The 25,470-nt window shown below is 42.6% G+C and overlaps 2 protein-coding genes across 3 annotated transcripts; one reads left to right on the top strand and one right to left on the bottom strand.

The window, feature by feature from the left end:
- Nucleotides 1-4,831: 4,831 nt before the first annotated feature.
- Nucleotides 4,832-10,293, bottom strand: Ptges3l (prostaglandin E synthase 3 like). Its single transcript, XM_047543619.1, has 7 exons — nucleotides 9,891-10,293; nucleotides 9,439-9,552; nucleotides 9,268-9,334; nucleotides 9,070-9,168; nucleotides 6,449-6,538; nucleotides 5,697-5,750; nucleotides 4,832-5,231 (listed from the first exon to the last, which is right to left on the bottom strand). The coding sequence occupies exons 1-7, from the start codon at nucleotides 9,896-9,898 to the stop codon at nucleotides 5,196-5,198; spliced, it is 468 nt and encodes a 155-aa protein (XP_047399575.1). The 5' UTR covers nucleotides 9,899-10,293; the 3' UTR covers nucleotides 4,832-5,195.
- Nucleotides 10,294-10,407: 114 nt separating this feature from the next.
- Rundc1 (RUN domain containing 1) lies at nucleotides 10,408-20,194 on the top strand. 2 transcript variants are annotated; one of them, XM_047543581.1, is made up of 6 exons: nucleotides 10,408-10,934; nucleotides 13,888-13,893; nucleotides 15,590-15,748; nucleotides 16,417-16,615; nucleotides 17,750-17,869; nucleotides 18,383-20,194. In XM_047543581.1, the coding sequence occupies exons 1-6, from the start codon at nucleotides 10,437-10,439 to the stop codon at nucleotides 19,246-19,248; spliced, it is 1,848 nt and encodes a 615-aa protein (XP_047399537.1). In that variant the 5' UTR covers nucleotides 10,408-10,436; the 3' UTR covers nucleotides 19,249-20,194. The 2 variants fall into 2 exon arrangements, with proteins under 2 accessions (XP_047399537.1, XP_047399538.1); XM_047543582.1 differs by lacking the exon at nucleotides 13,888-13,893.
- Nucleotides 20,195-25,470: the final 5,276 nt, after the last annotated feature.

Below are 25,470 nucleotides of genomic sequence, written 5' to 3'. Positions count from 1 at the left end.
GCAGACGCTAGAAGGTGAAAGAAGGGGTGTGGTTTGGCCAAATTTACAGAAAACGCGAATTGTGGGAGTTCTGAATTTGTTTTTCTTTCTTTCTTTATTTGTTTGTTCTTTGGCTTTTTTGTTTTTTATTTGTTTTTTGTCTGTCTTGGTAACTGTTTTAACACTGGAAAAACAAAACAAAACAAAACAAAAAAGACTAGAAAAAAAAAACAGAAACAATACAAAACTCGCAGCCTGAACTTGTCGAGAGCCCTTTGGGTCCCTGCTGGTTAAATCCTCATAGTGTAGAGTGTTGAGGTGGGGACGGCACTGGTTAAATAAATAGCCCTGCGAGGCCCGGGCGGTGGTGCATGCCTGTAATCCCAGCGGCTGGGTGAGGCTGAGGCATGAGGATCACAAGTTCAAAGCCAGCCTCATCAATTTAGCAAGTACCTAAGAATTTAGTATATGAAAATAAAAAGAACTGGGGATGTGGCTCAGTGGTTAAGGTGCCCCTGGGTTCAATCCCTGGTATACATATAGTGCAAGGCATACATATACATAACGTATATGTGTTAATAATATGCTCTATATTATACTTTATATAAGCAATACATGCTATTGAATATGCTTATGATCCAATATATTTTGTGTATACCTTATCCAAAATGTTTGGAACCAGAGTGTTTCGGATTTCTGTATTTTAAATTTTGCGACAGGGTATCACTAAATTTCTGAGACTAGACTCAATTTTGCAATCCTCCTGCCTCAGCCTCCCAAATTGCTGGGATTACAGGTATATACCACAAAGCTCATTGAGTTTTTTTGGGGGGGGTTTTTGTTTGTTTGTTTCATTTTGGTTTTGATTTTTAGAATACTTGCACAGGTTTACTGGTTGAGTACCCTTAATCTGAAAATCCAAAATCCAAATTTTTTGAGCATCATAACAGCAATCAAAAAATTTTGGATTTCATAGCTTTTCAGATTTCATAGCATTTCAGATTTTGAATTTTCAGATTAGGAATGGTCAGCCTGCATCTTGTCTTATATATTACATAACTATACTTATAGTTACAGATTTTATGAAATTTATAATACAGTATAATGCTATAGATGATATGGTGCAGTCTAAAACACCATACAGTATGTATTATGTATATAAAAAAGCTCATGTATGAGACAGTGCAAGAATGTTTAGAAGTGAAATGATTGGGTTTTAAGTCTTAACCTAATCAGTGAATTACCCCTGATAGGGATTAACTGAGGGGTAACTGACAGTGGCTAGGGTGTTACTGGAGGAGGTGGGCCCTTGGGGTCATGCCTTTGGAGTATATAATTTGTATCTGGAGAGTGGAGTGTGTCTCTCACTGCTGTCTTATCATCATGTGAGCTCCTTCCTTCACCACACTCTTTTGCCATGATGTTCAACCTCATCTTGAGCCCCGAGGAATGGAGCCAGCTGCCTATGGACTGAGATCTCTGAAACCATGATCCCCCAAATAAACTTTTCCTCCTCTAAAATTGTTCTTCTTGGTTCTTTTAGTCACATTGGTGAAAAAGCTAAGACAAAAATTGGTATCAAGAGTGGGGTCATGGACTTGGGGATGTAGCTCAGTTGGTAGAGTGCTTGCCTCACAAGCACAAGGTCCTAGGTTCAATCCCAGCCCTGGGGAAAAAAAAAAAAAAAAAAAAGAGTGGGGTCATTCTGTGACTAACCTGAGCAAAACCTAAGCTTTTGGAGCTTTTTGGAATTTGGGGGAGGAATTTTTAGATGTTTAGAAATGCTAGCTGGAAATGCTTTAGAATATTATAAGTGGAGCCCAATGGCTGATTCTGGTGGAAGCTCAGAAGGCCAGAATGCCAATAGAACCATGAACCGTGATAACAGGGCTCAAGAGGGTTCAGAGGAAAAGGTGGACATTATTGGTAATTAACTTAGAGGCCATTCATGTTATATTCTGGCTGAGAAATTGTCTGCATTTCTCCATGTTCTGAGACCTTTCTGTGAGGCTGATTTTAAAAACAATTAACTTCTTAATCTGGCAGAAGTTTCTAGAGATCATAGCATTCAGATGGTGGCAGGGATATTGCTGGCAGCTTCTAGTCAAGTTTATGATGATAATGAGGTACAGAAAGACTTGAAAAACTTGGACTTCAGAGGTGGGAATAAAACTGGGGTTAAGGAAGTTTCAGTTGTTAAAGGCATTACTGTCACTAAAGAAATGTTAAATCCTTTGCCCAGAGATAAGAAAGATGACTCCAGAGCATCTCAGGAATTGGCAAGATCATATCCATCTCAGACTAAAGGAAGTAAAAGTAAAATTCTTTTGAGAAGAGACCAGTGGGGTACTCTTCTTGCACAAGGGGACCTAGAAAGTTTTTTCAACATACTCAGCCATCCAGACACTAGAGGCTGCTGCAACCAAGGTCCCTGGAAGTTTTAAGCCTGCTTGAGATGGCGGCAGACCCTGGCGTCAACCACTTGGTGCTGGTTCTGCAGGTCATGGAGGTTGATGGAGGCTTCCACCAAGATTTCAAAGAAAGGCCTGGGAGGCCAGGCAAAGTGTAGCAGGGACAGAGTTCCTGGAGGCATCCCTGAGAGGGCAAAGTGTGGAGATATGAAGAGGAAGCTGAAGCTGCATTGGAGACCCTGAGATTAAGAAATGCCAGTAACATAGGAAATCTGCTGGAATTGAGCAAACACAAGCCAACAAAAAGGCCCTGGGCTGAAACCAACAAGGATGTAGGGGCTGTACACGAGCACTTTGGACAGAACATCACCATGCCATGTGCCCCAGGGGCCGGATGTGGGCTACAGGATTTGTTTGCTCAGCTGGATTTCAGTCTTGTTTTGGTCCCATCCCTTCTTTCTATGCCCCTATTCTTGTGAATGGAAATGTTTACTCTGTACCTTTATATATTGGATACTTGTAAATTGCTTTTGATTTTTATAGGAGCTCACAATGCAAGCTTACCCTGAACCTTAGAGGAGACTTTGGACTTGTACTTTTGGGCAATCTTGGAACTGTTGAGACTTTGGGGACTCTTGGAAATGGACAAAATGTATTTTGCACTGTGAGATGGTCATGAGCTTTTGGGGGCCAGGAGTGGAATATTATGTTTTGGATGTGAGGTGTCCCCCAAAAGCTCATGTGCGAGACAATGAAAGAAGGCTTAAGGGAGAAATGATTGGGTTATGAAAGTCTTAACCCAATCGTTTAATTAATCCCCTCATGGGATTAACTTGAGTGGTAATTGAAGGTGGGTAGTGTGTGGCTAGAGGAGGTGGTCCCTAGGGGTATGCCTCTGGGGCATATATTTTGTAACTGGAGAGTGGAGTCTCTCTCTCTGCTTCTAATCATCATGTGAGCTGCTTCCCTCCACCATACTCTTCTGCCATGATGTTCAGCCTCACCTCAAGCCTCAAGGAATGGAGCTGGCCATCTACAGACTGAGACCTCTGAAATCGTGAGCCCCCAAATAAACTTTTCTTCAAATTGTTCTTGTTGGGTCTTTTAGTCACAGCAGTGAAAAAGCTGACTAAAACAGGGCTGGAGATGTAATTCAGTGGTAGAGTGAACCTGGGTTCAATCCCCCGTACCACACACACACACAAACACACAAAGACAGAAAGAAAGAAAGAGAAAGAAAATAAAACTGTGGCTTTGAACTTGCAATCCTCCTGTCTCAGCCTCCTGAGCTGCTGGGATTACAGGTGTGCACCATTGTGCCCGACCCTTTTTTATTTTTTGAGATAGGGTCTTGCTAAGTTGCTGAGGCTGGCCTAGAGCTTGTGACCCTCCTGTCTTAGCCTCCCAAGTCGCAGGGATTACAGGCATGCACCACTATGCTCAGCTTTTATATAATTTCATTTTTTAAACTATATCCATATATCTTGCTTATACATGTGTTTTAAAGTTTACTTTTAAAAATAAATCTTAATACTTTACCATGATTTCGGGCCATATGTCACAGTCCGTGCCTATAATCCCAGCAACTTGGGAGGCTGAGGCAGAGAATTGCAAGTGTAAAGCCAGCCTCAACAATTTAGCAAGACCCTAAGTAATTTAGTGAGAACCTCTCTCAAAATTAAAAATAAAATGAACTGGGGATGTGGCTCAGCAGTTAAGCACCCTGGATTCAATCCCCAGTACAAACAAACAAACAAACTTAAATCATGACTTCAAAGAGCAAGGTCTGTGGGTATTACATTGGTTTTAACTTATAGTCATTGTACATATTAGGCACTCAATGTGCATTTGTGGATGAATGAAGAAGCTGTTAAATGGAAGAATATACAGATATAGACATTAGAGTAACAATTAGTTTTGAAAATGTGAAAAGATTTCTGGAGCATGCAGGAAGTTGAGGTGGCTGAGGTTTTTTATTTGTTTCCTTGGGGTTTTTGTTGTTGTTTGCTTTATTTTTTTTTTTGTTGTTGTTGTTATTTTTGTTGTTGTTTTTGTTTTTTTTGTACTGAGAATTGAACTCAGGGGTGTTTTACCACTGAGCTACATCCCCAGCCCTTTTCATTATTTTGAGGCAGGGTCTCTTTAGGTTGCTTAGGGCCTTGCTAAATTGCTGAAGCTGGCCTCAAACTTGCCATCCTCCTGTTACAGCCTTCCACAGGGATTACAGACATGGCTTAAGGTGACTGGTTCTAAAAAGGACCAAGCCCAGATCTGGGCAAGAGGAAGTCCCTCAGTTTGGTTACAAGCCTGCCCCTAGTATCTTTTTTTATTCCAACCTCCATGAGGGCCAAAACCTCTAAGCCCTACCCTACCTTCTTAAGAGAAATTCTGAAAGGAGAAGAGGCTTTCCACCAAGAGGAAAATACAAGAAGGATAGATGGAGAACGACTCCTAGAGTTTTATTATAATCTGTTTCTTCTTTGGCTTTTGCTCTGTCACATATATGCACAAACTCAAATAACCAAGCATTCCAAACATAGATCTTATACATTAATCAGTAAGAAGTCAGAAGCCCCACCTGTATACTCCTCCTTTTATCCTGCCATCTTGATGCAGCACCAAAGTCAAATGCCCAGGAGGAAGACATAAAGTATAAGGGGAACACTTAATAAAGAACTTCTAGAAAAGTTCAGAGATCTCAGAGGACCTTGGTGCACAGCCAAACAGCTGACAAGGGTCCAGGCCAGGGCTTTTCAGAGCAACAGAAGGTAGTTACAACCTCCTCAGCTCTGCTGTCACAGAAAGTTAATTACTTGTTGCTTCAGCACCGTCAGAATCATCCTAGGGAGAGAAAAAAAGACAAAGCTCCTATAGACTCTACAAAGAACGAACATTTATGTTTACAAATGCAACTGCTCACTGCTGCCTGCTCTCCATGTTTTCTTTTGTTACCTTTTAAAACATACTTCTTAGGAAGCTAATATTGAAGGATTTTAACTTTGGATAATAAAATAAACCACTGGCACTCAATAAACGGCACTCTGTTATGAATCACTTAGTTTCAGAATTTCAATTAAAGATACTCAACAGGACCAGGTCTGCTCTACTGTAGTAAAGAAGGGGAGATGGAAGGGAGGAGGATCTTGTTGGGGTTTTTTAAAACTTGGAGAACATTTGTCAAATTCAAATTTGGTTAATATTCACTGAGAACTACTTTGTGCTAGAGACTGGGATAGAAACTTTCTAGGGTATTATTTTTTAAGGCCTAAAAAGAAATTGAAGGGTGGTGGGAAAGGCATTACTTACATCCAGGTCATCCATGGCAGGTGGAGGTCTCTTGGTGCTGACCTTCTTCAAAAGCTAATAGGAAGAGAAAATAGTCCCAAGAGACAAGAGGGTGAAAGAAGAGCAATCTGCATACTGATGGACCATAGAAGGATGGTCTTAGCCAGAGCCTGCCAGGCAACTACTCCCATCTTCAAAACCCCTAACACATCACTGAAATTAATTGCAGCCTGTCACAGTGGTGCATGCCTACAATCCCAGCAGCTTGATAGGCTGAGGCAGGAGAATCAAGAGTTCAAAGTCAGTCTCAAAAACTTAGCAAGGCCCTCAGCAACTCAGCGACATGCTGTCTCTAAATAAAATATAAAAAATGGCTGGGGGTGCTGGAGAGATAGCTCAGTTGGTAGAGTGCTTGCCTTGCAAGCACAAGGCCCTGGGATCGATCCCCAGCACCACAAAAAAAAAAAAAAAAAAAAAAAATTACAGAACTATGGGAAGCAATTTTGCCAAAACTTTTCAGAACACAGGCTAATCCATGAATAGTAACTGAATTCATATATAATTTCATATATAATTCCACTAATATTAATTCCTCTCATCCCTACTAAACATTGCATGAAATATGTAAAGAGTAACAGCACCAATGAATAGCCTACTAAGGAAGCCTGAATATCCCTGCCTGGCCCTGATAACAGTCCTCCAAAGAAATGCATGCAGACAGATACAGAGAATGACCAAGACGGGCAAAAAATAATAGGTGCTGTCTCTCCTACCTCTGCATAATGCTCCACGTGAGCCAGCTCCACCTCTTCATCTCCCTCCCAGTCTCTCCAGTTATCAAAGTCCACAGACAGCCACACTGGCTGCAAGGGGAAACATCAAGTCACAGGCAGGAAGAGCAGCACAGCAGTCTTTTCAGCATGAAAAGACTAGGGACATGCGCACAGGAGGGTAAGAGGGTCAATGCAGTATAGTCTTCCCAACAGCATCCCTTTTCACCAACTCCCCTCCAGGCTGCCATGTTGTCACTGGCATCCACAGATACTTACCTACTAGCTGCTGAGCACAATGCCAGAAATGACAGGATCTATAAAAGCATAGAAGTCCTGCCCTTCGAGAGTCAAATGATTAGAGAGACAACATTTGTAGGAAAATATCATAAAGCATCATAGGAGTCAATCAATCAAGACAGACATGTGGCATTCCTTGGAATTAGAGGTGATACTTTGAGGCATGTTCCAAAGTGCCCTCATTTATACAGGGAAGACATCATTCACACATTCATTTAACAGATATTTATTGAACATATACTATTGGTCAGACTCTGAGTTTGACACTGGGATTATAAAAATGTTCAATGGACTGTCCAGTCATCAGGAAGAAAGGTCAGGGAGAGATATATTTAAAAAAAAAATTCACAGACAGCCTTGCACACAGTGGGAAAAGTAGGGTGGTGGGGTGAAACAGGGATATCATGGGAACCCAGAAAGGAGGTAGGGGAACCCAACTTGGAATAGCAGGGCCTTGAAGGATATACAGGGGTCAGGTAGATGAAGGTGAGGAAGGTGGTGGATTTTCAGGAAAAAGACATGGCTTGAGCAAAGTTATAAAGGTGAGAAAGCCTAGTTTGTACAAAACAAAACACTGCAAATAGCTTGCTGTGTCTGGAATGTAAACTCTGAGGCAGAAAGTATAGGATGGGATTTGTGCCATGCTACAGTACTTGGAATTCAATCCAAAGGGCAGGAGTTACAGCTCAAATGCCTTAAAAAAAAGAAAGAAAAAAGTCAGGGAGGTAATGAAAAAGAGTAACCTGAGGTGAAGTGCATACCTCATTTAAAGCTTCTACTCAGCATTTGGGAATACAGCCAGACTCTCCCAAATTTCAAAGAAGCTGATAATCTGAATTTGTAGATAAAATATCTACATTTTAAAATGTCATTAAGTAACAAAATAATGTAAATGTAACCAGTCAAAACAGGCAATGATGGAACCTGTGATCCCTGCTATTCAGGAAACTGAGGCAGAAAGATCACAAGTTCAAGGCCACCTGAGCAATTTAATGAGACTGTGTCTCAAAAATAAAAATAAAAAATTTTTAAAGGGTAAGGAATGTAGCTCAGTAGTAAAGCACCTGCCTAGCATGAACGAGGTTCTGGGTTCAATCCCTAGTACTGAAGGGGAAAAAAAATTAACACTGTGAAAATTATTAAAACAAATGTGAAAGTCAGATTCAGCCAGCAGGTGGCCAATTTTTAAGCTTTGAATTTTTTGTGGTTGTTCTGTTTGTATTGGTACTAGGGATTGAACCATTGAGCTACAGTCCCATCCCCTTTTATATTTTACTTTAAGGCAGGGTCTCACTAAATTACTCAGGTTGACCTTGAACTTGCGATCATCCTGCTTCAGCCTCCCAAGTAGTTGGGATTAAAGACATGCATCACCATGCCTAGCTCAACATTCAATCTTTAGGGGAGGGGCTGGGGAGATAGCTCAGTCGGTAGAGTGCTTGCCTTGTAAGCACAAGGCCCTGGGTTCAATCCCTAGCACCCAAAAAAAAAAAAAAAAAAAAAAAAAATCTTTAGAGGAAAAGCCACTGGAGGGTCTTATGTGGGAAAGTGTCAAGGTTAATATATGTTTTAGACAGTCTATCCTTGGAGTGATGCACAGGATGGATTGTGGATGGGACCAAAAATATGCAACAAACTTCACCAAAGGGGCTGGGGTTGTAGTTCAGTGGTAGAGTAATTGCCTTGTATGTGTAAGGCACTGGGTTCCATCCTCAGCACCACATAAAAATAAGTAAAATAAAGGTATTGTGTTCCTTTACAATTAAAAATATATTTAAAAAAAATAAACAAAAACCACTTGCCCCAAAACACTGATGGATGAGGTCTGAACCAGGAAGAAATTAAATAATAAGTTCAAAATATTTAGGAGGTCAACCAGGTATGGTGGTGCACTGAGGCAGGAGGATCACAAATTTAACACCAGCCTCAGCAATTTAGCAAGATTCTGTCTCAAAATAATAAATAAAGGTTGTCTGTTCCTCTGAAGCTAGCCTGCATTCTTCCTTGAGTGGGTATCCTTGCTTCACTCCAGTGGTGTTTCTCTTGAGATTGCCCCATTCTTCCTTGTATATGTGTTTACTTTCCTAAATAAATCTTCATCAGTTTTTGAAAAATAAAAATAAAAAAGGCTGGGGATGTAGTTCAGTGATAGAGCACCCTGGGTTCAGTCCCCAGTACAGGGGATGGGAGGAAGGAAGTCAGCATATTGAGTAGGTCAACTAAGCAGGACCTGATGAGTCATTGAATTTTGACTAGAAAGGAGGAAAGGGCAATCCCAGAGGATGAACAGAGAGCACAGAAGGAGCAAGCCACTCCCCACACACCTTGATATCCTCCTTGGTGAGCCGGGGCCAGGCCACCTTCTCCTTCCATTTCCTCACAAAGCAAGTAATAGAGCGGCCGGACCTCTTATCCTGGGAATCCTGTCAGAGAGAGAGCCTTATTCTTAGGATCTGAGTTTTCATATGAATCTCCTGGGCACCTTTTCCATCCAAACCTTACGTGATCCAGCCCACCCTCACCTTGGAGTTCACTTTGGCATAGAACTCAATCTCGTTGTACAACTCCACTCCATCACCATTCTTGCAGCTACAGAAATAATGAAACTGAGATGTGGGAGTCTGGGAGCGGGGGTCCGGATTAGGAAAGGAAGTTCCTGAGAATCGAGGCCCTCCATAGAGGAGGGCCATTACCTGAACACAATGCGATGATCCTCAATGAGCACATGGACATCCGTGCTGTCCTCAACACAAAACTCCATGAACACATACTTGGGTCTGTCATACCACAGGGTCCGGGCATGCTGCCTGAAAAGGAGTGTAGTGGGGCTTCATAAGGGTGGGGAAGGGAAGCCAGGGCAATTGGGAAAAATAAGGGAGGGGACCATATAGGGACATTCGGTGCCACAGTCTTGTCAAAGTATAGCTAAAGAGACACAAGAGGGAGGAAAGGAGTGACGAAGTGCGGAGATGTGGTGAGGGTGAACCCAGGTCAAATCAAAACTCACCCTACAAGTTACAGAGGTCTGAGGTCTGGGGCTCCCGTGGGGCCTCACAGAACCTAAAGAGCGCACAAGACGTGGGCAGGGAATCTCCAGGGAAAAGGGTGGAGGGGAGGGGGCAATACCACGGCCGGAAACACTTACCGCGCCATGGCTGCTCCACCTGCCCAGTGGCGTTTGGAGTCCTAGGCAAAAGCCTCTATCTTTAGATACTGGGGACGCCCCCAGCAGCTGCCTTTCCTTATATGGTCGAGGGAAGGGTTGAGACAGTGGGGAAGGTCGCTTAACTGCCTAGAGATCTGCACTCTGGAGGGATTCTGGGAGAGATTAAACACTGTAGCCTTTAACCTCTCACAGTCCCCTAAAATGTACAGATTAGGAAAAGACCGCGTATCCGCTAAAACCAGGGAAAGAGCTAAACTAGATTCTGTGCACAGGGAATGGCATGTCCCTGGCTTCATTGATCTGCTTCTCTAACTTTTCGTACTCCATTCCTAATTCAGAATAGGCTCCCAATAAAACATTGGCTCTAAAGAAGTCCCTGAGAGGCGTACCACCCTCAGGTGGACCGCCCTCGGGGACGCCCGAACTTTAAGCCCCGCCCACCAATCCTCCGGCTTTTCCCGGACCGCACGCCGTTGCCATGGCAGCAAGGGGGCGCGGCTGACGTGCAGCGGTGTTTCCGGGAAGATGGCCGCTGTCGAGGCTGCTGAGGAGTCGGTAGCGGTGGTGGCGGCCGTTGAGGCAAAGACAAAGGACGAAGAGGAGGAGGAAGAGGAATTGCTGCCACCATGCGAGGCGGTGCGCTGGGCCCCGGTAGGGGCGGTGGCAGAGACCGGACCTGGGGTGTCTGCATTTTCGGAAGAGGGGGCGACCGAGGAGCCCGGCACAGCCCGGGGTTCCCCGCCAGATTCGCCCAGCTGTACTTTGCGGCGACTGAGGGCCGAACGGCGGCGGCTGGATTCAGCATTGCTCGCGCTGTCCTCGCACTTCGCGCAGGTGCAGTTCCGCCTGCGCCAGGTGGTGCGTGGGGCACCGGCAGAGCAGCAGCGCCTCTTGCGCGAGCTGGAAGAATTCGCCTTCCGCGGCTGCCCTCACGTCCTGGGTTACGAGGGGCCCGGGGACCCTACCAGCGACGAGGGCGACAGGCTGCCTGGGGACCGACCACGGTTGCGGGGCGAGGACCAGGTGAGCGGGTGGGGCTGGGCCCCAACAGATTTGGGAATCGGGGTTTAAGTGAGTGGCGTTGCTAATACAGAAGGAGGTAGAAAGGGGAGAGCAGACTCAACTAGGTGGGTATGAATATGTCAGAAACAGGGAAACTGGAGCCAGAAGTGGATGGTCTAAGAGGACTAGAGATCAGGGAACTTGAGTGTGAGAGATGCATATTGAAGGTATGCGAAAAAATTGTGCTGTGTGATGATGTGAGGAGCCGTGAGCAGAGTACTGGACACTTTTTTTGGTGCTGGAGATTCAACCCAGGGCCTTGCGCTTGCTAAGCACGGGTTCTATTACGGAGCTACACTCTTAGCTCTAAACACTTTTGCTGATGGGGTATCCTGACCATGGGAATTCGAATTGGAAAGTGAGTTGGAATCCGTGGAAATTTTAGATTAATTCCTCTACTTTCCTGTAAATCTAGGCAGTCTTTAATCTTTACACCCTCTTATCCGGTCAGAACTTGGGTGAACAGCAGTCTCTTACTAACTGAAAGAAACATGACTCGATTATATAATTTTCCTAACATCAGTATTTTCAAACTGCTCCTTCCTCCTACTTAACAACTAGGTATTCTGAATGAGGTCCTCTGGTAACTAACAAGATGGATTCAGTTTGCCTTCTTTGAGAAGCATTGAAACTATGTATTCCACACCAAGGAAAGTTTTCTTACAAGCTTTGAATCTCTGGAAGTGAACCCATGTAGCTTTTTTACCTTTTTACTCTTCAAGTTATAACTCAACATGTGACTTTCTTCCCACTTGAATTGATTTTAGCCAAGAAAATTTATCAGCAGCAGATATTCACTTATTTTAATCACAAGTTACCAATGCAATCCTGTATTTACTGTTCCACCCTTTTTTCCACATCCACAGGTCCATGCATAAGGAATAGCCACCTTAAACTGCCTGCCTTAAAGACTAAAAAAAATAGAATTACTTTTGCAAGGTCCTGTTCGGGATGGAAAAGAACAAAAGGTTCTCAGTGGATGCAACACTTTTCATTGCTCATTTTTGCTTTCATAAACAGTGTAGTAATTTATTTTTGAAATGTTTTAAACATTTATTTTTTGCAGTAGTGGGAATTGAATTAAGGGGTGCTCTCCCACTGAGCTACATCCCCAGCCCTTTTTTATTTATTTATTTATTTTTGGTACTGTGGAATTAAACCCAAGGGTGCTCTACTACTGAGCCTCCCAAGCCCTTTTTTTTCTTTTGAAACAGAGCCTCACTAAGTTTTCTAGATGGCCACAGACTTGTCCTCCTAGCTGGAATGGTGGCTTATGCCTGTAATCCCAGTGACTTGGGAGGCTCAGGCAAAGGGATCACAAGTTGGAAGCCAACTTCAGCAATTTAATGAGACTGTATCAAAATAAAAAAATATAAAGGGTTGGAGATGTGCCTCAGTGGTAAAGTGTCCCTGGATTCAATCCTTACTACCACACACACACACACACACACAAACACTTTTGTACTCCTGATTCAGCCTTCTAGCTCACTGAGATTACAGGCATGTGCCACCATGCCCAGATTGTTTTGTTTTGAGACAGGGTCTCACTAAATTGCTGAGACTGGTCTTGAACCTGAGATCCTCCTGCCTCAGGCTCCCAGTGTAACACTTAAAAAAAAACTAGTGGGTCTACCTAATAAACAGCTGAAACTGTTCTGTGCATACATTGAACAGATAGTAACTAAGTGGGGGACATCTTTGAACTGAATGATTTATCTATCATTGATTTCATTTTGTTGTTGTGCTGGTGGATAGTGCTGGGAATGGAACCAAGGGCTTCAAGAATGCTAGGTAAACCTCTGTGACTGAGTTACATCCCCAGTTTCCCCAATTTTTTTAAGGCAGTATTTTATCTCACTTCATACTAAGAATGATAGCTATTATTTCCTACCTTGCACCAGAGCTCATTATTCTTTATTAAATTTTTTGCCTATGCTCCAGCAAATATGATACCATAGCTATCAACAAGAGACAGAATTCAGCAGATAATTAAGTCATGAAAACAGAATTTTGGTTTCTTTCTTCTTTGGCTTCACAAAGTTGGAACACAATGAAAACAAATAAAGACCGTTTTCCTAGATCTTTCTTCTTAGGCTAGTTAGACAGCTTCAGTCAGAGTTCATTATTCGGAATTTGTCATTCTATACCTAATTTAGTTCAGTGACCTGTAACAAATATGTACTGAGGGCTGGGGTTGTAGCTTAGTGGTAGAGTGCTTGCCTGGCATGTGCGAGGCACTAGGTTTGATCCTCAGCACCACATAAAAATAAATAAAGTTATTGTGTCTATCTACAAATAAAAATTTTTAAAAATATGTGCTGAGAAGCCAGGAGCAGTGGTGCACACCTGAAGCCCCAGTGACTCAAAAGGCTGAAGTAGCAGGAGGATCTCAAGTTTGAGGCCAGCCTTAGCAATTTGGGGAGATCCTGTCTCAAAACAAAAAATAAAAAGGACTGGGAATGTAGATCAGTGGTAGAGCACCCCTGGGTTTAATCCCCAGTACTGGAAAAAAAAAGTACTGAGAACTCATTCTATGCCATGCACTGTGCTTGGTATTGGTGATTCAGAGTCAAGACCCTTACTCTTAAGGAACTTCGAAGTTACTGGAGGCAGAATCATAAACAAATGCATAAGCTACAGTAAGTGTATACAAAATACTGAGGAGGAAATTATTCATCCTGCCTGGAGAAATCAGGAAAACTTCTTAAAGGACAGCTAAGATTTTACTAAGTACCAAAAGAGGATAGGATTCCATGAAAAACTCTAGCAGAAAGGATTGGAGAGAGAGTGTCCTAAGGAAATAACTTGCTTTTGTGTTGAGCAAAGCTAATGCAAGAGGATTGTTTTATAAATACTTGAACTAAAAGTTAATTTGTTGCTTTTCATTTTTTTCTCTCATGCATTACTTCTGGAGGGCTTGGTAAGTACTTTTTTAAGGTTAAGTTATAATACTGTTATAGACTTCTAGTTTAAAATGTACACCTACAAACAATTTGCTGGTTTTGCTTTTTTAATTTTTTTTTTTAATTTATCTGTTTTGCTGCGCTGGGATCGAATCCAGGGCCTCAAATGTGCTAGGGAAAGGTGCTCTACTGCTGAGAGCTATGTCCCCAGCCCCTGCTTTTTTGGTTTTGACAGTCAAGAAAGGCAAGGAAATGCCAGTGTCTTAAGAATATGTTAGCGGGGCTGGGGAGATAGCTTAGCTGGTAGAATGCTTGCCTCGCAAGCACAAGGCCCTGAGTTCGATCCCCGGTACCACAAAAAAAAAAGAATATATTAGCAAGACTTTATTTAGCAAGAGTTTTTTAATAATTTAAGTGCAGAAACTATCTGGTATCAAACAGTGAAAAATGGAATTTATTCTAGGAAAACTTACCAGACACTTAAACAAAACAAGGAACTGGAGTACATAGCTTAGTAGTAGATTGCATAGGATAGGACTCTGGGTTGGATCCCAACACTGCCAAAAAAAAAAAAAAAGTTACCTTCTTACCCCATTACTTTTTTTTTTTTTTTTTTTTTTGGGTGCTGGGGATCGAACCCAGGGCTTTGTGCTTGCAAGGCAAGCATTCTACCCTTCATTTGATTTTTTTTTTTTTTTTTTTTAAGTATCCTGTAATCTTATCAGAGGAAATGGAGGAGATTGAACCTTAAGAAAACTGGTTATGAGTTAAAAAGCCTTTCTTTACACCCTGACTTGGCCGCACAGGTATTCACGAGTTAAGCTGTGGCCATTGGTTGTGGAGGTGGCATGTTTAATTCCTGGGAGGCACTCTTGGCTAAGATGAGTTGTCTCTATCCCAACTAGACATTTGAAAAACAAAGAGCAGTTTTAACAAAAGACCTCTTTGTATCCCAATAAAGGATAGACACTGTGTGTTTTTTACAGTGCTGGGGATCAAACACAGGGCCTTGCATGTGCTAGGTAAATGCTCTACCACTGAGATATGCCCAGAACTTCCTTTAAGAAAACGTGAGGGCTAAGCGCTTGCCTAGAATGTGTGAGGCACTGGGTTCAATTCTCAGCACCACATATAAATAAATAAAATAAAGGTTCATCAACAACTAAAAAATATATATATTAAAAAAAAGAAAGAAAATGTGTATAATAAATTGCCCCATAGTTGGGTGTGGTGGTGTACCTAGCCTATAGTTCTAGCTACTTGGAGGATGTTGGAGTGGGAGGAACACTTGAGTCCAGGAGCCCAAGATCAGTCCATTTCTAAATAAATAAATAAATTGCCCTGGGTGGAATAATTATTATTATTACTTTGAACCTATTTTGTCGATTGAGTGTTTCATATTTTCCTGATCGTTACTGGTTTGAGAGCTTTATTTATTTATTTATTTTTTAGTACAGGGAATTGAATATAGGGGCAATTTACTACCAACTACGTTTCCAGCCGTTTTTATTTTTTATTTTGAGCAGGGTCTCACTAATTTGCTTAGGGCCTCACTAAATTGCTGAGGCCGACCTCAAACTTGCCATCCTTCTGTCTCAGCCTCCCGAGTTCCTGGGATTACAGGTGTGCACCACCATACCCAGCCAAAAAGATTCTTAATGTGTTCTGAGTTTCTCTTTTCTGTGAAATGGACCAGTATTTTTCTTACCTTAGAGTGAGCGGGAAAAACAAGAGCGTCTGGAAACCCAGAGGGAGAAGCAGAAGGAACTGATATTACAGCTCAAGACCCAGCTAGATGACCTGGAAACATTTGCCTATCAAGAGGGCAGTTATGACTCCCTGCCACAATCTGTGGTCTTGGAAAGACAGAGGGTGAGCAGGCCTCAGAGGCACCTTCATCATTACATAAGGTTAATTTGTCCCTGCCAACATTCCCAGGACAGCCTCTCCAGGTTCAGTTTACCTGTGGCCTCACTGAGAATCCCTACTAGTCCAAATCAAAGGGAAATTTTACTCTTATACAGAGCCATTCGTAAAATGGAAAATACGTGTTGTCTGGATTTCAGATTGTTCCTAATAATGTTGCTAGAATATTTTGGCTGTAATATACCTTGATGTTTTATAGAGTTGTCCTTTAGTTGTCTAGAGTAGGGCAAGAAGAGATAAAAAGGATTTTAAGAAAAATCAGTATGCATTCTCTTGGAAACCTTTAGAGAAACTAAATATGAGGCTTTTGGACCATCAGCCTCTTTGGGTTATTTATACTGTTGTTTTACTGAGTAAGAGCTGACTGGCGTGGTAAAAAATTTACAGTTAGTGAAAGGAGCCATTCCTATCAGAGAGGAACTAAAGGTTCTTGTTAAATTAAAAGAAGTAGAGTCTGATCACCTTGATCAACAGTTAGATAATTTTCTCACAAATTTGAAGGTCTGCATAGTTTTGATTTCCATTTAAAAGTATAATACTTGCTTAAGATTCTTCTCTCTAACCCTCTCCTTGAGAATTCCAAAGGGTGTGTTCATTGCTTATGGTCCTGATAGGTGATCATAGATGAGTTAATAAAGAAACTGGACATGAATCTGAATGAGGACATCAGTTCCCTATCCACTGAAGAGCTTCGTCAGCGTGTGGATGCAGCAGTGGCTCAGATTGTCAACCCAGCCCGAGTGAAAGAACAATTGGTTGAGCAACTAAAAACCCAGATCCGAGATCTTGAGATGTTCATCAGCTTTATTCAAGGTCAGAGAAGGGAATGGTGATAGGAGGGTGAACAGATGTCTTAATAATTATATTTATTCTGAGTACTAATGCTTAAAGGTGCCAGTTCTTTTTTTCTTTTTTTTGATACTGGTTCTCTTAGTGTTGCTGAACTGGCTTTGAACTCATGGGCTCAAGCAGTTTTCTCACCCCAGCGCCCCAAGTAGCTGGGACTACAGGCATGCAACATGCACCATTTTTTTGGTACTAGAGATTGAACCCTTAGAGAACAGGGTCTCACTAGTTGCTGAGCTGGCTTTGAACTCGTGATCCTCCTGCCTCAGCCTCCTGAGACTCTGGGATTGCTAGTTTTGTTTTGTTTTTTTTTGTTTTTTTTTTTAAGTTTTATTGCTTTGCTAGCAAAGGAGAAACACAACTGACTCCTGTCAGAGACTGTGATTCCCCCTATCAGCAGGAACAGGGGGGCTTTTAAAAAGGTGATTCAAAGACTACATTCCACTTGTTCTCTGTTGGAGTTGTAATTCATTTGTTAAAATTTGGGAGATAGTCATTTCTGAGATATTCTGGTTCTGTGCCCAAAGTCTGGATTACTTTGTTCCTGTGGTGAGTATGTCCTCAAGGACAGATAAATCTGCTTAAAATGGAGAAGAAAGGTAATCCTGTTTTCCCCTGAGATTAGGGATGGGGAGAAATTAGGGAGGAGCAGGGAAAGAGGAAGAAAAAGAAACATGTCCATTTAAAAAATAAGTTGCAGTGGCAGAACAGCAAGGGCTATATTCAAAGCATAAAGTGGACCACTGTTACATCACTAGTTCTTAATGTACTATTTAAGAGGTCTTATCTGCCTGATAGAGTAGAAGGAACATGGGTTTTAGAACCAGATAGTTAAAATTCCAGCTGTGTCACTTCCTGACTTTATATTCTTGGGCAGGTTACTAACCTCTTTAGTCTCATTCTTCTCATTTGAAAAATGATGATTCAGGCTTCATTTACTAAACAAATATTTATTGAGCCAACTACAATGTGTTAGTCACCATTTTACACAATGAAATCAGAATTTGTAAAATTTTTGGCATATGGTAGACATCATTAAATATTATTTTTCCTGCCATGTAGACTAAATAACTGTCTCGCCTACGTAACTTCTGATTACAGATGAAGTAGGAAGCCCCTTACAGACAGGTGGTGGACATTGTGAATGCAAGGCCAGTGGGAAGACAGGAAATGGCTCCACCAGAACAGGCAGTAGCAGACTGCCTCCAGGAAACAGCAAAAGTAAGTACACCTTCCAGAACAGGAAAGTCCATAGAGCCAGAAAGTAGATTAGTGGTTGTTTAGGTCTTGAGAAGAAATGGGGACATGCTAATAGTGCAGAATTTTCTTGGGGGATGATAAAAATATTCTATGATTGATTACCACAATGGTTGCACAACTAAATATACTGAAAAAAACCACTAGGGCTGGGATGGGTAGCTTAGTGGTAGAGTGCTTGCTTAGCATGCACAAGGCCCTGGGTTCAATCCCCAGTACCATAAAACAAACAAAAAGAAAAACCAAAAACCACTAAATTGTACACTTTAAGTGGGTAAATTATATGATATGTGAATTTTATCTCAGCACAGCTACTATCACTAACCAAAAATATAAGTCAGTCTAACTGCATCTTAGGTGAGTCTGGCCCACATACTACGTCAGGGAAGCAAAACTTAATCCCACCCTGTGACTTGCAGAATGTTCCTCTGTTTCATTACGCCTCCTGCTGACCAGCCATTATCTTTTTCTAAACAGTGAAGACAGAAGATGTGAAGAGAGTCCGGGAGACGGGGCTACACCTGATGAGGAAAGCGCTGGCTGTGCTCCAGATCTTTGCCGTTAGCCAGTTTGGTTGTGCCACAGGCCAGATCCCTCAAACCCTATGGCAGAGGGGCCAGGCCGACAGAGACTACACCCCCTTACTGAAGAAGCTGGAGATATCGGTAGATAGAGTGAAGCAGCTAGCCTTGAGATACCAGTCACATGACCATGTCATAACCTCTGCCAACCTCCAGGACCTCTCTCTGGGAGGCAAGGATGAGCTGACCATGGCTGTGCGGAAGGAACTGACAGTGGCTGTGAGGGACCTGCTGGCCCATGGACTCTATGCCTCCTCCCCCGGAATGAGCCTTGTCATGGCCCCCATAGCTTGTTTGTTGCCAGCCTTCTCCTCAGCCCCTGAGACCATGCATCCCTGGGAGCTCTTTGTGAAGTACTACCATGCTAAGAATGGTCGAGCTTATGTGGAATCCCCGGCCCGGAAGCTCTCCCAGTCCTTTGCCCTGCCCGTTATGGGTGGCACTATTGTGACCCCCAAACAGAGTCTATTGACAGCCATCCACATGGTGCTGACAGAGCATGACCCTTTCAAGCGCAGTGCAGACTCAGAGCTGAAGGCCTTGGTGTGCATGGCCCTGAATGAACAGCGTCTAGTGTCCTGGGTGAACCTCATCTGTAAGTCAGGATCACTCATTGAGCCACACTACCAGCCCTGGAGCTACATGGCCCACACAGGCTTTGAGAGTGCCCTCAATCTGCTCAGTCGCCTCAGCAGCCTCAAGTTCAGCCTTCCTGTGGACTTGGCTGTGCGCCAACTGAAGAACATCAAGGATGCCTTTTGATGAGAGTGCCTGGACAGTAGATCAGCACCTTGCTCTGTAGATGTGTTAGTCTTCTAGAATGAGAGCAAGTGGTCAGAGGAGGGGTGAAGGACTTTTTTCCTAGACTCTTAGGTGGCCAGCCAAATGAGTGCAAAATCTTTTTTCCCCCAGCAAGTTAGCATTTCAGAAAGGTTCTTAAAACTGGGTGTGGTGGCACATGCCTATAATCCCAGTGACTCGGGAGACTGAGAGGAGGATCACAAGTTCAAGGCCAGCCTTGGCAATTTAATAGAGACCCTGTCTCAAAAAACGAAAAGAGGTAGGGATATGACGTAGTGGTAGAGTGCCCCTGGGTTCAGTCCCTGTACCAAAAAATAAAGTAAAATAAAAATAAAAAGTTTCTCAGAGCTGAGGGTGTAGCTCTGAGGTAGAGCTCCTGTTTAGGATGAATAAGACTCTGGGTTCAATAGATAAAAACAAAAAAAATTCTGCCCTTGCATGCTACTGCAGTATACATGTGCGTATATGTGTTTGAGCCTATGTTAAAGGAATCAGTCAGGGCACACAGCTAATGCTTCAACTCATTGTGCCACGTCTGCTATTTAGAAGACTTGAGTTGTTCTAACTATTCCATGGCAGTGAGTGACAACATGAATGAATTGTTGGTTCAGGAAGACATTCATGTTGAGGATCCTGTTAGTCAAGTTGGAAGCTATCTTCCGATATATGAAGCAGGTCTGAGAGTTTAGAAAGTTTAGGGCAAGAATTTAAATTCTTTTTACAAAGTCTGGTTTCTTTTTCTTCCTGACTCCAAAATCAGGAAAGACTGTATATTCCATGGCTTCCTGTAAATTTTAAGAATGGGATTGGCAGGGCTGGGGAGATAGCTCAGCTGGTAGAGTGCTTACCTTGCAAGCACAAGGCCCTGAGTTCAATCCCCAGTACTGCAAAAAAAAAAAAAAAAAAAGAATGGGATTGTCAGGCTGGGGAGATAGCTCAGTTGGTAGAGTGCTTGCCTTGCATGCACAAGGCCCTGGGTTCAATCCCTAGCACCACACACACACAAAAAAAAGAATGGGAAGGTCTGAGAACAATTTCTTTTTTTTCCTTAGGCTATAACCCTAACCCTTTTTATTTTTTACATTAAGACAGGGTCTTCCCTAGTTCTTGAGGCTGGCCTCTAATTTTCCTCGATCATTCTGTCTCTATTCCCAAGTGACTGGGATTACAGGCATGCTCCACTACACGCAGTTGACAATAACTTTTTTTTTTTTTTTTTGGGTGCTGGGGATCGAACCCAGGGCCTTGTGCTTGCAAGGCAAGCACTCTACCGACTGAGCTATCTCCCCAGCCCCTGAAAACAACTTTTTAAAGGAATTAACCATAAGTTGATTTTAATATAAGCCTCTTTTCTTGAAGTTAAGAACTGAAATCTTCCTAATAAGGTAGTCCTCACAGTGCAAACAGTAGTCTTTTTGTTTATGAGAATGGGAACCCATTTCTGATATGTACTTTCCTCTGTGTGTCTCTCAAGAAGACTAACAGTCTTTTTGGAAGTAAATGTTTTCAAGATATACTTCTCAAGAGAATCCTTGATGCTCAACTATATATAGGAGCACATATCAGTAACCAGTGGCAATGTGTCCTGGTTTTGATTCTGTAAGCACCACTTGTCCTGGAGGCTGGATGATGGAGGACATCCTATCTTGCAATGGGGACTGCAGTGGGGCTAGGTACTATAGCAGATCTCGGTTTACAGGCCAGTGTTTCATTATAAATTGACTCCAGAGTGGTGCGTTTTGGTCTTCAGTGTTTTAGCCTTTTTAGTTTCTTTGTCATTCAGCCTGGTGGGTACTGCTCCAGGACTGACCAAAGATGGGTAAAATATATTGCTCCAAACACTAAGGATTCAGCATTATTTTCATGTATGAAATTGCCAGATGCACTTAGTTTCTGCATTATTATGTAGTACATTTTAACTTAAACTTTTCCAGCATCATTACTTATTTAAGATACACTATTGATATTTCACTAGAATTAGTCTTGTTTCCTATGAAACAAGATAAGTGTAAGGGGCTGGGAATGTAACTTAGTGGTAGAGCATTTGCCTACTAGCACACATGAGGCCCTGGGTTCCATCCCCAGTACCACACATAAGAAAAAGTGTAAAATGTGAAAAATGGTACATCTGTGGCTGCTAATAAAATCATAGTATTTTATGTATCTGCTCTGCAAAGACTGTAAAGCCCTCAACTTTAGTTTATAAGTCTATCTGGCCTTATCAGTCCATCAGTATTTGAAAACTGTCTTCTTGCCCTCTGCCCTGGATCAACTTGGATTTGGTGACAGTAGTGTTTGTGTGTGCGTGTGTGTGTGTTGTTATTGTTGCCACTGGAATAAGCCCACTAGAAAGTACCCCGGACATTATCCCTCTTACTTAAGCCGGTGATCCCATCCCCACAATAGATGTCACCACACATGCTGCTTTTATATTGTCACTTAAATCCTTTCACCTTGCAGTCATTTTGGGTAGGTTAATAACTGGTATAACCATATGGCATGACCCTGAGGTCCCCTAGTGTTGTCTTTTTCTAGTCCTCACAAAAACTCACCTGTTCTAAGAGTTTGTGATGACATGATGGGAAACATTTTTGTGTCATCCTAATTTAATACTTGCTACTTATAAGGTGGAACAGTACTTTCTTTACAGCTAAAGAACCTGAACTGAAGAGAAATATTTACATGATGACAAAAGAGCTGGAATTTGAATTCATATTGCTGTATCCAAAGCCTCTGGCCTTTATCAGGTTACCTCATTGTATCATGCAGTTTCTAGGTCTTTTGTTTTCTCTTTTATCTACCCCTTTACCCTCACTTTGGGGATTAAAAAAATACTTTCTGCATATTTTTTTTTTTTTGGGTGCTGGGGATTGAACCCAGGGCCTTATGCTTACAAGGCAAGCACTCTACCGACTGAGCTATCTCCCCAGCCCCCCTTTCTGCATATTTGACAGGAATTTCAGCTGCCAACGAACTATGCTGACAGGCATTGCTCTGCTAAGTTCTTCATGAAGCCTACAGGTGTGTTATCACTGAGGCAGTCCTGCCAGCATCCCAGCAGTCAGACATCTGCTCGGTGCTTGTGGTGAGACAGGACAAGGGAGGAGAGGAGGTACAGTCAACCCAGGTATAAGGATATGAAGTAATGAGAAGAAAAAGCGCTGGGCCTGCTGGGTGTGGTGGAGCACACCTGTAAACCCATCTACTCAGAAGGCTGAGGTAGAAGGATCACAAGTTCAGGACCAGCCAACCCTGACTTAAAATAAAAAGGGCTGAGATGTAGCTCAGTGATAGAGTGCCCCTGGGTTCAAAACCAAGTACTGCAAAGAAAAAAAAAAAAAAAAAGATTACATACCACTTGCCCTTAGGAACACAGTCTAGCAAAGGCGATACCAAAGTGAAAATTGAGTGAGCTTAATAAAAATGCATATCACTGGGTTCCACTCCAAGAGACTTTTATTCAGTAGTTCTGAGGTGGGGCCTGAGAAGATTTTTTTTTTTTGGTACCAGGAATTGAACTCAGAGGCACTTGACCACTGAGACACATCCCCAACCCTGTTTCGTATTTTATTTAGAGACAGGGTCTCACTGAGTTGCTTAGCACCTTGAAGTTGCAGAGACTGGCTTTGAAGTCAAGATCCTCATGCCTCAGCATCTGGAGCCACAGGGATTACAGGCATGCACCACTGCCCCCAGCCAAGAAGTTTCATTTCTAACAGCTTTCTTGGTTATGCTGATGCTAGTGAGGGGACCATACTTTTGAGAACCACTGATCCAAACCAAGATGTGTACTATAAAAAAGGTAAATACAGCCGGGTGAGGTGGTCCATGCCTGTAATCCCAGCTGCTTGGGAAGCAGAGGCAGGAGGATCCCAAGTTCAAAGCCAGCTTCAGCAAAAGCAAGGCATTAAACTCAGTGAGACCCTGTCTCTAAATAAAATACAAAATAGAGCTGGAATGTGGCTCAGTGGTCGAGTGCCCCTAAGTCCAATCCCTGGTACCAAAAAAAAAAAAAAAAAAAAAAAAAAGAAGAAAAAAAAAAAAAAAAAAGAAAGGTAAGTACACATTGGGTTCTTGAGGGAGCAGAGAAAGGAGAGATTAATTCTGCCAGACAGAATTCTGAAATGGCCTTGAAGGATGGATGGGATTTGAATAAAAGTCCTGGAAAGAAAGAAAAGACCCCAGGGTTTAGAAGAGGTTGGGCTTTTGAGTAGTTTGAGAGGGTATGTGAAGAGTAGGGGAGTCATAGGAACTTTCCTGCAGGAAAAATAGGAAAGAAGTTAATTCAAATTTTGAATAAAGAGCCAATGAGGAACTTTTTTCATTTTTCTTTTTTGGAGGTACTGGGGACTGAACCCAGTGGCATTCTACCACTGAGCTACTGAGGATTTTAATTAGACATAGAAAAATAAGTACACAATTAAGGTAATAAGTCATAGGACTGGGATTCTGAGGGCTGCAAGGAAAATTGCATTTCTGGGGAACCTCAAGAAGAGAATGAACAGCATGATGTGGTGGTGCACCCCTATAAACCCAGGGACTTAGGAGGCTGAGGCGGAAGGATCAAAAGTTTGATGCCAGTCTCAGCAATTTAGCAAGACCTGTCTCAAAAAGGGACGGGGAAGGGATGGGGAAGGGCTGAGGACATAGCTCAGTTGGTAGAGTGCTTGCCTCACAAGCACAAGGCCCTGGGTTCAAATCCCCAGCACCGAAAAAAAAAAAAAAAAAAAAAAAAGGATGGGGATGTAGCTCAGTGGTAAAGCACCACTGGGCTCAAAATCTCCCCAATACAAAAAAAAAAAAAACAACAACTGATGAGAACTTGAAGGTGCCCATATTGTGCTGAAGATGAGTTCTATAGATTCTTTGGTATTCCAATAACTAAAAACTAAGGTTTCTCTAATTTGGAGAACACCTAAGATACCAGTGTTTTCTAATTCTGAAAACAGTGAATGATGGCCATTCACTGTTGGTGAATGAAATAATTAAGTGGTGAGAAATAATTAAGTGTGAGAGCCAGCTAGTCTTGGGTTCAGATCTACATTTGAATCCCATCTATGCCAGATTAAGGATCAACTCCAAGTAGGTAACTGATCCTCTCTGGATCATAATTTCCTCATGTCTGAATGGGAGGAAAATACCCAAGATGCAGAGTTGTATTAAGAAAGCTGTCAAACTTTGTAAGTGCCAAGCATCTTGCCTGGCACAGAGCAGGTGTTCAGTATGGTGATAGCATGGGTTTAGGAGCTGGATTGTGAGTCCAAGACCCAGCTCCACTACTTACTTGCTGTGAATGTGGACTTTGGGCATAATCTTTTATTTTTTGGAGGGGGTACTAGAGATTTAACCCGGGGACAATTTACCACTTAGTTACATCCTCAGCACTTTTATTTTGGTACTAGGGATTGACCCCAGGGGTACTGAACCACAGAGCGACATCCCTAGCCCCTTTTTATGTTTTATTTAGAGACCGGGCCAAGCTAAATTGCTGAATCTAGCTTTGAACTTGCGACTACCCTTGCTCAGCCTCCCGAGCTACTGGCATCACAGGCGTGCAATATCACACGCAAATCTCTTTAAATCAGTTTCTTCGATTGCAGAATGGAAATAGTATTTATTTCCTAGCGTTGTTCTGAGGATCAAATCACACAATATACAAAAATAGATTAATCTGGTGTGGCACAAGATATTATCGTCCTCCACCTCCCTCATGCTTATTCTAGTCAGTAATGGAATTGACATCATTAAACTCTAAATCTTGGAGCCAAGTGCTCTTGTTTGATCTTCATCTCTCCCTACTGTCTCCTGATATGCACACGGTGTGCACCAATGAATGTCCTATTTTGTTGCCTTCATCTTCCAGGGACGCTGTAGGGGAGCGGACTCAGACTGTGTCCCCTCCTAGCGCCAGAGAAGAGAACTACAACAAAGGGGACAGAGGAGCAGAAAGCGCGCAAAGACATGCCCTCCCTGCTCCTGCTAGATTAACAAGACGACTTCCTGTTGTCTACTGCTAGAGCTGGTAATAAAGTTTGATTCAAGTCGGGTGCAGAGGCACACGCCTGTAATCCAAGCAAACCGGAGGCTGAGGCAGGAGGATCGCAAATTTGAGGCGAACCTCGGCTGTTTAGCGAGACCCTGTCTCAAAATATAAAAAGAACTGGGGATGTAGAGCGCCCCCGG

Source organism: Sciurus carolinensis, chromosome 3 (genome assembly GCF_902686445.1).
Source record: "Sciurus carolinensis chromosome 3, mSciCar1.2, whole genome shotgun sequence".
Classification (NCBI taxonomy): Eukaryota; Metazoa; Chordata; class Mammalia; order Rodentia; family Sciuridae; genus Sciurus; species Sciurus carolinensis.
This window is presented reverse-complemented; position numbering and strand designations above follow the sequence as displayed.

Coding starts and splice junctions, on each gene's coding strand:
- Ptges3l (XM_047543619.1), bottom strand. Junction 6,539..9,069: donor TCACCAAGGAGGATATCAAG/GTGTGTGGGGAG, acceptor TTCCCCTTGCAG/CCAGTGTGGCTGTCTGTGGA. Junction 5,751..6,448: donor ACGTGGAGCATTATGCAGAG/GTAGGAGAGACA, acceptor TCTTCCTATTAG/CTTTTGAAGAAGGTCAGCAC.
- Rundc1 (XM_047543581.1), top strand. CDS start 10,437: ATGGCCGCTGTCGAGGCTGCTGAGGAGTCGGTAGCGGTGGTGGCGGCC. Junction 15,749..16,416: donor TGGTCTTGGAAAGACAGAGG/GTGAGCAGGCCT, acceptor TGGTCCTGATAG/GTGATCATAGATGAGTTAAT. Junction 16,616..17,749: donor GTTCATCAGCTTTATTCAAG/GTCAGAGAAGGG, acceptor TTCTGATTACAG/ATGAAGTAGGAAGCCCCTTA.